Below are 14,299 nucleotides of genomic sequence, written 5' to 3'. Positions count from 1 at the left end.
AAATGGAGGGAATTGGCAAGCTGGACCAGAATAGTGGGGGGCAGAGGCAGAAAGAGGGAGGGGAGAAGAAAAATTCGCCACAAGGGGCCTACCATCTCATTAAAGGAAGATTTGGGCTCATGTGGGGGAGGTGCACCTGGTAGGAGGATCAAACATGGGTTAAGAGGGGGAGGGATGGTTTGGGTGGTCCCTAGTGTAAGGGGAGCAACCAATAGGGGCAACGGCTCGTCCACCCTCCACCTCAACATACCATTGCCCCACACCTTCTAGCACTCTCACTAGTACACCTCAAATCCCTCTCTAATCCCTTGAAATCAGGAAATACTATTTGGAGGCCCTTTTGAGACCCCATTTCTCCCCTAATGTGAGAGAGAGAGAGAGAGAGAGAGAGATGAGTCACCAACTATTGTCTCTTTTATTTCTTTCTTGTGCTATTTGCAACATGCTTTGTATGAAATGCAAATCGATATCTGCTATATGCAAAGTGCTAAGTACCCAAGAAGAGCAAATCCCTTTTTCTTAAAAATTTTGGAGAGTAAGCTTGCAAAGTCTTTGTGCACACAAACATTGGTTATGTGCTAAATGCAAAGTGTTATGTGCCTAACGCAAGGTTCTATGTGTTGAAATGCAAAGCACTATGTGCCAAATTTAAATTGCCATGTGATAAGTTCAAGTTTCTAAAAACAAACATGTGGTTAGATGCTAAATTCAAATAAAACATATTCTCTATCAATACAGCTACCTACCCGGATCTAGTTATGTCTACTTCGGAGATGAAGAGAAAGGGCACGAGGAGATGCATGCTATGACTACTCGATTCATAGATCTCTTCTGCTCCACTTCAAATTCTATATCTATGAATCTAAGTACATTGATGATTTGGGCTTTTGTTTGTGGTGTTCCACCTCAATTATGTATCTTAGCGCTTGGACCTATTTTAAGAGGAAATTCAATATTAATTCCAGCAAGTCGTTTTGAGTGATTTCTTTGCTCTTGGGCCTTGCTTTGTATAAAATGAATGAAAATTATTTGTACATGGGTAGTCCCCCTAAAATGATTGTATTTTTTTGATTTTGTGTGTGTGAGCCTTAGCTCCAGTCATCTAAGTTGCACCGCATACCTAGTTCAGACTAAGGGGAGTTATTTTGGAGAAGCCAATGTATATTGTTGCTATGGGTGGAGCTCCCATAAATTAGGTCTAGAAGCACATTTCCTAGATGTTGGTGCCTTGGTCCCCTAGAACTTTGAGTGGTCATGCATCCATGCTTGGACTTGGAGCATCTAGTCATGTCTCATCATGTTTGGATTTGGAGCATCTGGTCATGTCTGATTATAAATCCATGCTCAAGCTTATTTCGACCTCTTAACCATGCTCAGACTTAACACCATGAGACGGCATGAGAGACACATCTAGTTTTACATGGCACAGTATGGAGGTCAGCATAGAACATTTTGTGGTTTTCTCAATCATACCACCTTTGGTTCAAAGGGGTTTGTTGGGAAAATTCATAGCCAAGGTGTGGGAACACTAGGCCTAAATGTCCTTCAGAGTGTGGGTGTGAATGTGATCCACTTGTGCCACTTGAGTGATAGGTGGAACACATTAGATTAGACTTGATTCTAGCGTGACCTCATCTATGAGGTGTACATATGGGAAGATAAGGCTATCATCAGCCTACAAAATGAAGCTTGTAATCACCGATTCAATCTATATAAATAGTGGTACTTTGCGTCAATCATGTCTATCCATGTGTTCCTTTTCTCTTGAGCACTTTGGGGGTTCCCTTTCTCTTCATGATGGAACACCTTGAGCTCCCATAGCTCCTTCAAACTTGCAATTGCTAGATGCTCAACTAGCCAGGCAGTCGACTGCTTATGATGTTCACAAAGACCTTCGATCACCATATTAAGAAGGTAGCCAAAGGGCAAGCACATCACAAATGATCAGGTACAAGTTGGCTTCTAGCTAGGTCCCATGACCCCTGCTTCTTGTTCACTGGGTTGTCTAGAATCCCCCCCCACCTACCCTGCCCCCTCTCCGTCTCCTTGCAAGTGTCCATGCATTTGCACCAGTATCTGCCTTTGCCACTGCTACTATCGCTTTCATTTTGCTGTAAGTATTCCCCTTCCACCTCCACCGGTAACATAAGCATCTACTCTTGCACGTCACCAATTGGCCCGTTCCCCTCTCACCAAAGTCAAGGAAGCACCCTTACCATAGGTAAATGAAATATACACAAGCTAAGGATGCAAGTGTGTGAGTAGATGAAGTATACACAAGGGTGGAGGAGTGTGTGAGGAAGGATTCTATCCTCATCACCTACTCTCACATCTAAATGAGGTGTGGGTCCTGAGAGGAAGGATGGCCTCTTCTTGGTGCTACATCTCAACAAGGCTCATATTTCCTACCTCACCACCTAATCTCTATGGCAAGTATACACAAGGGGTAAGGATGGAAGGGGGTGTGAGGAAGGATGGCCTCTTCTTGGTGTTGCATCTCAACAACAAGCTCATCTCTCCCACCCCTATCTTCTCACCCACTCCCTCCTCCAAGCAATTGTAACAGTAGCCCTTCTCCCCCGGACCTCCCCTTGAAGCTCCACCTGCTCGCCTCCTCTGGCCTCCCCGCTCCCCTCCTCCAACGCCTCCTCTCTCCCTCTTCCCTCCCCTATTTCTCCTCCTCTTCCCTCTCCAACCTCGCTTCCAAAATCCGCCTCCTTGGCCCCAACCTCGTCTCTTCCTACCCCAGCCTTCTCACCTTACGCACCTCTAGCCTTCAGCGCAAGATCGACGTCCTCGACAAAGTCGGAGTTCCCTTCCACGCCTGCGGACGCGTGCTCAATCTCAAGTCCGAGACGCTCAAAGGGCGGGTCTCTTCTCTGCTTTCTATCGGAATTAGTGAAGCTGGTTTGGCAAAGATTCTCTCCAGGTATCCCCACATACTCACTGTTGACCCCGGAAAGCGTATACAGCCCGTTTTCGAGCTTTTCGAGAAGAAAAGAGGCCTTTCCAGGGAAGCTGTTTGCAGGTTCATGGTCCAACATCCCCCGGTCTTTAGTCTATCCTTGGAAAACGTCGCCCAGAAGCTAGAATACTTTGAAAAGCTGGGCCTGAACCCAAAATCAACTCGGTTCTACGCTTCTTTTTTCGCACTCTCGTGCTTGACTCCTAAGCTGATACAATCACGAGTCGATTCGCTATTAGCCCGCGGATTTACCCACGAGCAAGTTATCGACATCATTTTACGGGCGCCTATCGCACTTGCTTGTCGAGAAGAGAATTTGGCCAAAAAACTTGATTATTTGCTCAATGTATGGAAACGTGATCTTAATGAAATCGCCAGCTGCCCAACCGTATTGGGCCACAGTGTGGAGAAGCGTTTGAAGCCTAGATTCTCTGTTATTTCTAGAATGCAGGAAAAGGGTTTGCTGGAGCGTACCTATAAGCTATCGTTCATGATACTACCTTCGAACGAGAGATTTGAACGGCTATTCATCCAGAGGGTGCAAGATCAAGCGCTCCAGAACGAATTGAGAAGCATACTCAATAAGCAAGATGAAGAAGTTGCCTCTTGACTTACGCGTTCTTAGCTGCCAAACCGCATTGTGCATATCACAATTATCATGGTATTTGTTTCATAGTATATTTATTACTGGCGATTTATACAAACCATGTGATGCTAATAGTATCTTTGGCATAAGAAGATGAATATTAGTTTTGTTTTCAGTTTCAGTTCTAGCTTGCATTAACTAGCGTAAGCGGCCTTCTCTAGATCCAAAAAACCGTGTGTGCTTCATTAGTTTCTAAATTATTTATCTCTAGTGTGATAGAGAACATAGACCTTCTTCCTTCACTATTTTTTAAATCAGTGATCTTTAGTATGCCCCCCCAATACATTGAAAATTGGAAAATTCCCATTAATTAGTTGTTGGGAAAAGAGAAAATAGGCCTTCTGTCTTCATTGTTTTCTATAATCATCAAAGAGTGTAATTTGAGTACATTGTTAGAGCCGTAGGGTAGACATACATATATACATACATGCATGCTTGCTTGCTTGTATGTGTGTGTGTGTGTGTGTGTGTGTGTGTGTGTGTGTGTGTGTGTGTGTAGATAGATAGCTAGATAGATGAGCATACTTATTTCATTGAAATGGCCACTTGGCATGAATATTCATTGTTCTTGTCGGTGATGACCATCATTGTATTGAATAGTAGATGTAGGGATATGTTTTGAATCAAGCATTGGAAACTTTCATATGATCTACAACAGTGTGGATGAGGTGATCTATGGGAATGAAAGGACTACAAGATGGAGACTCTAGGTATCACTCATAAGGGATTTCTCGAGAAGCGAACAGGCTCTTGGTCCATCTAAATCTAAAAGGATTATCATGTGTTTTACTCATTTTAGTGTTTGCGAGCTTAAAAGTTATTTCATCAATATATGTTTACTTTCTTTTAGCGTTTGGGGAAGTAGTGCCCATAACAATTTTACGGGGTGTCATGGGAACTACTGTCTAAGCTTACATACTGCTTTTAATGTTTTATCTTGATTTTATTTTATTTAACGTAATAAATGCTAATCCAAAGAGGGAAATAATAGCAATCAAGGTGTAATAGATGGCAACTTCACGTATACATGCGTTAAAAGGAGAAGAGATGCCCAAGTGGAGCAAACATGACGAAGTAAAAAATGATAATGGATGCAACCTACAAACCAACTAGAACATCATAGAAGACAAGTCAAGGATAATTATTGGGTGTGTTAACCTAAGAGTGGAGGTTTTAAAAGCAAAGAAAACTTTGTGAGTTGTCTAGAAAGTTGATTGGTACAAAAAAGAAAAGAAATTTGTGGTTAACTTATACAAGTAGAATCCTTGGGCCCAGGTGGAAATAGATGGCATACCTTGAAACAATTATCTTGAGTGGGTAGATACAAATAGTACTTGATCCCTAACAACATGGCACGTAAGGGTAATTTAATGATTAAGAGCACAAGAGAGATGAACGAGTTGAGTAACATCTTTGGTAATAACTAGCCCATAACATGGACTCATAACATTTGTTGCGCATTATCAATATGTCAAAGAAGAGGACGTTCTCGATAGCCGCTATAACGAATGCTACTACCATTATTGGAGGCATGTCATAAGAAAGAACATGACTGAGTAGAATACCAACTTGTACACAGAACACATTCTTAGTAGGATGTAGAGAGATACCCACTTGTTTGCATCTCCCAAAAACCTTCTCGATATATCCCAAGTGATCAATATCTTAAGAATACACACAGAAATCATCGAAGTAAATTTGAAGGTTCCCACCATAAACGTGCACCATAAACATGGCATTTCTCAATCCAAAAGGCATCGCTTTGGTAGCATAGCACCCTACTCTGTAATCAAAGCAGTCTTTGACTGATCTTTATGAGCCACTTTAATCTGACTATAGCCTGTTGGGGAACTAAAGGGAAAGCATGAAGTGAACACAAAATGAGAATGCTTGCTTATAGAATGAAGAAAGGTGAGGCCCTTATGTAGGCACCTCTTACATGATCACTGACATCACTAATGACCTCTGAGCTCCACAATCATCTCCTCAATCTGCTCCTAGATTCTCTCAATCATCCTATGTGGCATCTACCACCACCTGACAGTGCTTATGGGCACCTAACTGTGCCATCTCATGGTGGTCAAGGATAAATCTATGGCTAGGTTCTCATGCTAGCAAGGGGTTCCCAAGGGTGTGAAGTAAACAAAAGGGATACAAAAGACCTTCCAATGGTTATCTCCCCTGCATGTACATGCACACAATGTCTACAGGAGGTACCATGAAGCAAAACACATACACATGGCCTACATCATATGGTGACCAGAGGTGTTTACAAAACACAATAGTTTATTTCATTCATTTTGGAGGACTATCCAGGCTGAGTACCTTGACTTGGAGCATATATGGAGATGATTCAAAAAGCATAATCTTCATAGGATGCCTCATCTTGTGGAGGCACATCAACTGAAAGTAGATTGGCAGTTTCTGACTTTGTAGTTGCTTCCTTTTTGGCTCTACAAAACTTTTCATGGTGATTGTTTTTGCCATAGTATTTGCATGGATTGATCTTGAAGCAGTCTTTTGAGAGGTGATTAGTCTTCCCACAATGTTTGCAAGGTGAAAACTTGCCCTTTTGGATTTTTATGGCATAGGCTGTGTCATTGCCTCTCCGGAGTTCCATGTGCCTTTCTTCTTCTTGAAGAGCAGAAATAAGACCTTCAAGATTAGGATTAGGAAGATTTTTCAAAGTGGTAACAACATGATCATAATCTTCAGGACTCTTGAGCAACACTGCCATTGCATCCTCTGTAGTGATTGGAGAGTTGATAGAAACAAGTTGAGTCATGAGACTCCGCATATGATTGACATGGGCAGCCAAAGGAGTGCCACTAGCCATCTTCAATTCAAAGAAAGAAATCTTAAGTGACAATTTTGAGATGTGAGAGCTAGCACCACAAATAATATCAAGCTTTTGCCAAGCTTCAGAAGGAGACTCCAAATCAGAAATGTGATGAATATAGTCATCTCCTAAGGCAAGAGCAATGATGCCATAGGCTTTCTCCTCTCTAGCAGGATCTCTTGCTGAGTGTGTTGGAGCTGAGGATTCTCCAGCATTAGAGGCTGTTGAAGAAGAAGTTGAAGCCGGTTTGACAAGCCCCCAGAGGTTCTCCCTCATCAATGCAAACTTAACCTTCATCTGCCATGTGTGAAAGCCTTTACCATTGAACTTATCCATATTCAAGATGGTAGCCATGAGAGAGTCTAACCTAGAATGGGTAGTGTCTACTCTCTTACAAGGCTAGAAAGAGTTGAAGAGCTTCAAAATACAAGCATTTAGAGTAGCAAAGGCTTGCAACCAAATTCCATGCTACAAAACATAATGGAAATTATGTTTTCATTTGCATGCTTCATAGAGGTGGCCAAATGAAAGCATTCCAAGCAAATCCAGGTGTAGCAACTTAAAGCAAAGCTATAGCCACAGTTGTACTGATGCTATTCAACACTTTAAAACATCAGAAATGCTAAAGTAGCATCTAATGTAGCATCAAACACACAACCTTGTCAAAACTGTCCAAAACAGAGGCCTAAACTTGGAGGGCTTATATCTCACTCTTCAAAGCAAAGAAAATAGGGCTTTCTAAAGCAAAAGAAAGCTCCTTCACAGAGGTTGGGTGAAATGGTGCACTGTTTTGCCTGGGGGAGTTGCTGCAGTCTGAGTCTATGTTTTGATGTTTTCTCCTTCATTACTAAACCAAATGGGCTACAAAGTGACTCAAAATGTTCGTCTTGAGGTCGCCCATCTACTCCTAAGAGGGCTCGAGCAATGGTGCAGCAGGCAGGGAGTATTCTGCAACAGAAAAATGCGCTATTTGGGGAATGGCGACCAGCAGTGGCATCTTTTCTTCAATTCCTTGCAGGTGAAGGTTCGCCCATTCAATAGGTATCTCCAGCAGGAAGTGCTTGGAGAATGGCGAAGAAACGAGGGAGAACAAGCTCTAGCAAGATTTGGGAAGAAAGGGAAGAAATGGTGAAGATGAAGAAGAGAAGAGGATGGAGAAGAAGAAGAAGATGTGGCACAAATGGGCTCAAGGAGGATCAAAGGGCTCTGATACCATGTTGGGGAATTGAAGGGAAAGCATGAAGTGAACACAAAATGAGAATGCTTGCTTATAAAATGAAGAAAGGTGAGGTCCTTATGTAGGCACCTCTTACATGATCACTGACATCACTGATGACCTCTGAGCTCCACAATCATCTCCTCAATCTGCTCCTAGATTCTCTCAATCATCCTATGTGGCATCTACCACCACCTAACAGTGCTTATGGGCACCTAACTGTGCCTCACACACACATAGAAACTGGGGCATACACCTTGAGATATCCCATCATAGCCATCCATAAATGAGCACATCTCATGGCCTACATTTTAATCTAAAATACCATGAGTAAAAGGTATGGGAAATGGATCTAGAGCTGTATGAGCTTTTAATTTTTGATAATCTGAACAGACTCAAAGTTTTTCGTTCTTCTTAGGCACAACTACATTAGGAAAAATCCAATCACTTCGGTCTATGGCATATATAAATCCATCTTGTAGAAGTTGATCCAACTCAGCTTTGACTTGCTTGGCATAATTGGAATTCATTCTATACCTTTTCTGCCAGAATGGCTTAGCATTTGAAACTAAAGATATCTTATGTTGACATAGTTTAGGAGGAGGCACTTACCATGGCTGGGTGCTCTTTGTGTTCCCAGATTCAACTGTTGTGTAGGTTCTAGAACTAACTGTTCACTTCCGAGACGTGTGATTATTACTGGTACTTTAGCAATCTCTCTTTCTCCAACTTTTTCCCTCAATGCCCCTCATAAAATTGCTTAGAAAAACATCCTTCTGTTTAGCAATCTGCTCATCTCGTAATTTTTGCTTGATATTTGTAGCTACTTGAAAAATTTCTATCTCACCACAGGCAGATATGCAACTAGATTAATTGGGATTCAACATCTTGCGGAAATGGATCTTTAACTTCTAGAATCTTGAGGCGACAACAGCTCAGAACCTTATGAGGATTGGTCGATATACATACATCTTAAGCTTCTATCTTTATAGTCATATCCTCTATACCCCATTTATGGAGTACTTTTGCACTTTTCAGCCAAGGTCTTCCTAATAAAATTGGGTATGCATGCTACTCCATAGCGATCACCACATCTTGTATCATACCCTTAGGATCAACTGGTCATTACTCTGCCATACGCACTCGGAATGGCGATGGTTTATATGACTGAACTTTAATCTTTGGGCAATTTCTTCAAAAATGATGTTGATCCTCCATCCATTATTACACATGGTAGGGCCAACATAACATTGGAAAAATACCAAAAACCATGTAAAAATATATAATAAGTCATATTCAAAATCTTTTTCTTTTATTATGTTTGACATACGTGATCTTCAAAATATGATTTTATGTGCAGTATTTGATGATTCTGACATCGTTAGCGCATTCAAAGCAGGCCAAAATCCCCAAATTGACCTTGGAGACATCGAAAACCGATGCTCGGAGGTTCGAAAAAGGGCAAAAATTTCCGGAATGGGAGATTTGCACAAAAATGCAATTTGTCCAGCTCTTCCATTCCGGGCATTTTGGCCCTTTTCTGGGCCTCTGGGGATTGGTTTTTGGTGTCTCCAGGGTCGATTTGGGGGTTTTGGCCTGCTCCAGACGTGCTAGCAATGTCAGAATCATCAAATACTAGACAAAAAATCAAGGATCTTATATATGCATTTAATGTGAAACCTCATTACTAGACTGACATGTTTGCAGTAAGTATCAATATTTCATGGCATTTCCCATATTTTGAGTGCAACAAAAATAGGTAAACAGTGAATTTCTTAGATTGCCCCAAAATGAGTTCCCTTCTTTCCTAATAATCACTCCAGACATCAACAACAAATTGGAGCCAGAGCCTGGGCATAGAGCAAGACTGCTCAACGAAAAGTACCTCCTTGAGTACTTACAAGCTCCATCTTCCTTTCGAGTGCATCCCACATTTGATGCGATACCCCGCTACTGGTGGGATGCCAATCATCATGATCCATATAGTGCAGATGCTCCTCGCAATTGACCACTATTCAATAGAAACTCCAAGATCAAATGGACAATCCAAGAAACACTCATCAGATCCTTGGACAAAGATGCATCAATTATGCAAGGAAATTATGACAAAACACTCAAGGAAAGTGCAAAATATAGTGAAGCCTTAGCAATAATCCTAGAGATGTCCCTCACCATTGATGACCATTTACTCAACCTCATCTTCAATCCAAATCAATAGATAGATGCTCAAACAATAAGTCGCCTCTTTCAAAGAGCGATATCTATTCTAGTTTGTTATGTGTGTTTGTTCGAAGAAATGGTTGACACTCGCTTCTTAAAAAACGAGCAAGCAATCTATGGTGTTCGTGGATTACAAGGAAAAGATCGACAACAAGCTCACTCCATCTATCACCGATGCTATCTTTACCATACTCATTGGGTAAAGACAACCGCAGCACAACATCATCTGTAGACTCAACCATAAACCAAGGACAGGTAATCAAATCGGTCTAGGGGAGTTGCTCTAACACTGTGGCAACAAGGGCCAAAATTGCAATCTAGGACAACGACAATGAGAGCATTATGTGTGTAGAGTAGCAAATTTGTTTGTAATATCTTGAGCCTGAAAGATGGTATGATGAATCTTAAAGGATGAGGATAGCCAAAAATCCTCTCTAGAAAAGATCCAATCATACTTGCAAAATCAGGATCTAGAGAGAGAAATACTAAATCTAGAGAGAGAGACTAAAAGAATACACTTTTTGAGGTCCCCCCACTTTGTGTAGAGACCCAAAAGGTCCCCCCCAAAAGTGGAGGGACTCTTGTCCAAAAGGTCTTCTACAAAAGAGGTCCCACTACGGAGGTACCTACGGATTGTGTAGAGGCCAATATGTATAAATATGTCTAAATGGAATGAAACTCCCACTCTTTAGGGTTCAGTGTTCAAGCTCACTATTGTGTTCATGTGATTGATCTCCATTCCTTCCATGATCTCTTACATTATCGTGTTCTAGCATGGCCTTACCCTTGCACTCCCTACCTTTGTACTCCTTTCTGCTCCCTCCTCCTCCTCCTCTCTCCTCGTTCCTCCTCCCTCCTTCATCCTCCTCCTCCTACTCCCTCCTTCCTCCCTCCTCATCCTCCTTTCTCTCTCCTCCTCGTTCCTCCTCCCTCCTCCCTCCTCCCTCCCTCCTCCTCCTCCTCCTCCTCCTCCTCCTCCTCCCCTCCTCCTCCTCCTCCCTCCTCCTCCCTCCTCCTTCTTCCTCCCTCCTCCTCCCTCCTCCCTCCTCCTCCCTCCTCCTCCTCCTCCTCCCTCCTCCCTTGTCCCTCCTCCTCAACCCTTACCCCTCAAATCCATGAAGGAGACTAGCTCTCCACTCCTCAAACCTGAACTCCTCCTAAACCCTACAACCCTCTCTAAACCTTGGAACTCCTAGATAGCTCTCTCAACAAACTTGTCCCCTTTTCGAACCCTACAATCCTCTTCTAAACCCTTGAACTCCCATTGAGGTGAGAGCCTCCATCCATCATTGTGAGCCCGCTTTCTCACCCACACGCACATGAGATCTGCTTTCCACTCTTAATCCTACACCTGTCACTGGAATACAACCCGAGAGGACCTATGCTACACTTGTGAACACCTATGCTACAACGAGCAACGATAGGATTATAGGTGACCACCAACGCCCTCAGAACCTACACTTGGGAGAAATAGTGACAATAGAATCCGAGAAGGAAGATCTCTCTGCCAAGTGTCACACTGAGGTGCTGAAGTGCCAAATGCCCAGATAACTAAATTGGTGTCAGATGTATGAGTGTGTACACCAATGATATAATTGAAGGACTGACGCTGATGGGAACCAATCGAGTAATGTGGCAATGGCTGACTTGGCTTGGTGGAGTTGGATCTCCTCTATGGCGGTGCTAGTCTACATCTAGACTGCACATCAAAGTGAAATACAACAAATGAATTTTATCTTGATTCATTTTAAGTGATGGGTATGCTGTTGAGGTGGTTCTGATGATGAGGATGCAATGATGCTGACCTGTGGAAACATCAGACATGTGGTGACTAGAGCATGAGTTGGTGAGCAATTTTATTTTTTCGGAGCGCTGCAAAATTCCCTTTGGATCAAAAGATACACCCCCGGAAGGATAGGCCAAATTTTGATCCCAAGAAGGCCGAAAAATGATGATGTGGACCTATGGTCATGTTGTGTGCAACACTATGTGCCTATTAAGAGGTAATAGTGCCTAGCTGGCACTATACCACATGATGGCTTACTGAGGTAGATAATGCTGATTGTGTAGGTTGTTTATGTGGCATATGACATGGTATGCTGACACATGTACCTGTTGACATGGTAGGATATGCTTACATGGCAATGGTGTAATATGGACCTAGACGCTGTGTCAATGTACCGACTCATGATGTGGCACTATCGACTCATGATGTGGCACTAAGGCCATTGGTGATGTGGCAAAGCTACCACGAGGGAAGATGATATGGCACCTTTGATGAGGTTGCCACATGGCACACCCTTGAACAAGACCAACTCAGGGCTGTTTGAAACTAACCCCTGTCAAATCTTATCTTCACCTTAAAGTGTAGTTTCCAATCTGCCATGTGGCAATTAGGCAAGTGGCCTAAGGTTGGAGGAAATGGAAGGACAGGCGGTGAGATGAAGACAAAGCTCACTTGGAGAGGTCACAGAGGAAGTGCCCGTGTTATCGTGTTGAAGCTGAGCTTGCGTTGGCTCGCTGGTGCAGTTTGCAGGAGTGCGTGGCTGGCCGGTTTGGCTATCTTCTTTTGTGTTGCCAAACGTGTGAAGGAGTGCTTGAGGTTGGAGCTCTGAGTAAAGCCATTTGTGGCTCTGTGTGGATGGCGAGCTTTGTTTACTCGGTTGCATGGAGACTCGTTTGGAGGCGTTGGAGGAGGGTCGATGTTGCAGTTGGCTAAGAGGCAGTTGCAAGCTGGACGTTTGATGTGTGTAGGCGCCATTGGAAAGAGCTGTGAGGCGAGGTATGGAGTCGAGAGTTGCTGAGCGATATGTAGAGGACTGCATGCGGTTGGAGCTAAGCCGTGGCTCGGGGGTTGCCATGGCCATGGGTTGAATTGGTGCGCTGCTGGAGAAGGTCGTGAAGCTTGACCTTAGAGTTGCTGGAGACCACTGCGCATATGCAGCCAATGAGCTCCCTGGTAGATGGATGTAGGGCGCGCTAGATTTGTGGCCATTGAAGAGCATTAAGCTTGGTCATCGATGAAGAACCTCTATGGCTATTCGTTGTCGACTAGTAGGAGGTCGTTTGTAGAGTGGGCATACAGCCGTCGTTGGAGGAGATGGCAGCTATGGTAGTTTGTTGAGCTTGTCGTTGTAGTTTGTCGTTGTAGTTGAAGGTCGGTGTTGCTCTTTTAGAGTCGTCTTGAGCTTGCTTAGTTCATCTGAGCTTTGAGTCTTGTATGTGTCTTGGCTACATGAACCTGAACCAAAATTGTTATTTCTCACAAAAAAGACGCTCTCTTTCATTCTCGATAATCGGTCTTGACTCTCAAAACTTTCACTATGTGAAAAATAGATATCTCTCTCAATATTTCGGATTGAGAAACACTCAACCTTTCTTTCTATCCTTATCTCTCAACCCAGAATCTGTCAAAAATCTCTAACATGACTAAGAAGACCTCACAGAATGAACCTTAACCATCTTTCTCATCTCAAAACACATAGAGACACAAATGACTATCTCAAGCTCCAAGAACCAGATTCCTGAGCTTTCTGAACTGAAGCGGAGAGGAAAGAAGCTCTACAATGTGAGCTACAGATGGAATGGAGAAGCCTCAAAGGAGAGGGCTTATGTCGCATGGGATTATGGCTTGATGAAGCAAGGGCTTTCACTCTCTTTGACGAAAATCTCTCTCAATGGAAGATGCCTTATGCAAGGAGGGCTTGACACTCATGAAGGGAGTGGAGCACCATCGGCTCTAATACCATAATAGCAGAATTGAGAGAGGGAGAGAGAGAGGAATGCACATGGTATAGCTACTTGTACAAACATGAACACGAAGATATACATGTGAACCCCTTAGGGTTAGGAATAGGGTCTACCCTAAAGCCCTAGAGAGGTATGGTGTAATTTACACCATCCTCAACAATAAAGTGGTAGTTATACAGATCTATAGTATCATTTGCATGGTTGTTCACACAAATTTTCTTGTTTATGCATAAAGATAAAAAATAAAAGCCAAGATTTGAGGTAGATGTACATGCTTAGAATCTCTCATGATTCTACCTTATGGCTTCTAATTGGTTTTGTAAGAGACACAACTCAATCTTCTCTTCATCATGGTTGAGTCTTTGATGTGGTCCCAAACGAAGACTATACACCATACATATATGCTAATAGAGATCCCAAGCTCTGATCTAATTCCAAGCTTTGATGTAGTCCCTAGAGAAGACTACTACACCATACTTATGCCTATAGAGATCCCAAGATATAATCCAATACAACACCCTCCTCCTCCTTGAGGCTCTACTTGAATAAGCTCATTAGATGTGATCTCCTCTTAGAATAGAGAATAAAAAAGATACCTATCCATGTGAAGTCGAGTTGTTCATGTAGGCTAATCTGTGTCTAGGCAAAAACAGTACTCTTGAC

The 14,299-nt window shown here is 42.8% G+C and overlaps 1 protein-coding gene across 1 annotated transcript; it reads left to right on the top strand.

The window, feature by feature from the left end:
- The first annotated feature begins 2,399 nt into the window (after positions 1–2,399).
- LOC147895224 (transcription termination factor MTERF8, chloroplastic-like) lies at positions 2,400–3,686 on the top strand. The gene has a single exon (XM_087383725.1). The coding sequence runs from the start codon at positions 2,475–2,477 to the stop codon at positions 3,573–3,575; it is 1,101 nt and encodes a 366-aa protein (XP_087239851.1). The 5' UTR covers positions 2,400–2,474; the 3' UTR covers positions 3,576–3,686.
- Positions 3,687–14,299: the final 10,613 nt, after the last annotated feature.

The sequence above is a fragment of the Dipteris shenzhenensis genome, chromosome 13 (assembly GCF_047967505.1).
Source record: "Dipteris shenzhenensis isolate YYH24624 ecotype China chromosome 13, Dip_SZ_1.0, whole genome shotgun sequence".
Taxonomy (NCBI): Eukaryota; Viridiplantae; Streptophyta; class Polypodiopsida; order Gleicheniales; family Dipteridaceae; genus Dipteris; species Dipteris shenzhenensis.
Note: the sequence above shows the minus strand (reverse complement) of the source record. Positions and strands in the feature narration are given on the sequence as shown.

Bases quoted from the DNA above. Each gene is read 5' to 3' on its own strand.
- LOC147895224 (XM_087383725.1), top strand. From the start codon at position 2,475: ATGGCCTCTTCTTGGTGTTGCATCTCAACAACAAGCTCATCTCTCCCA.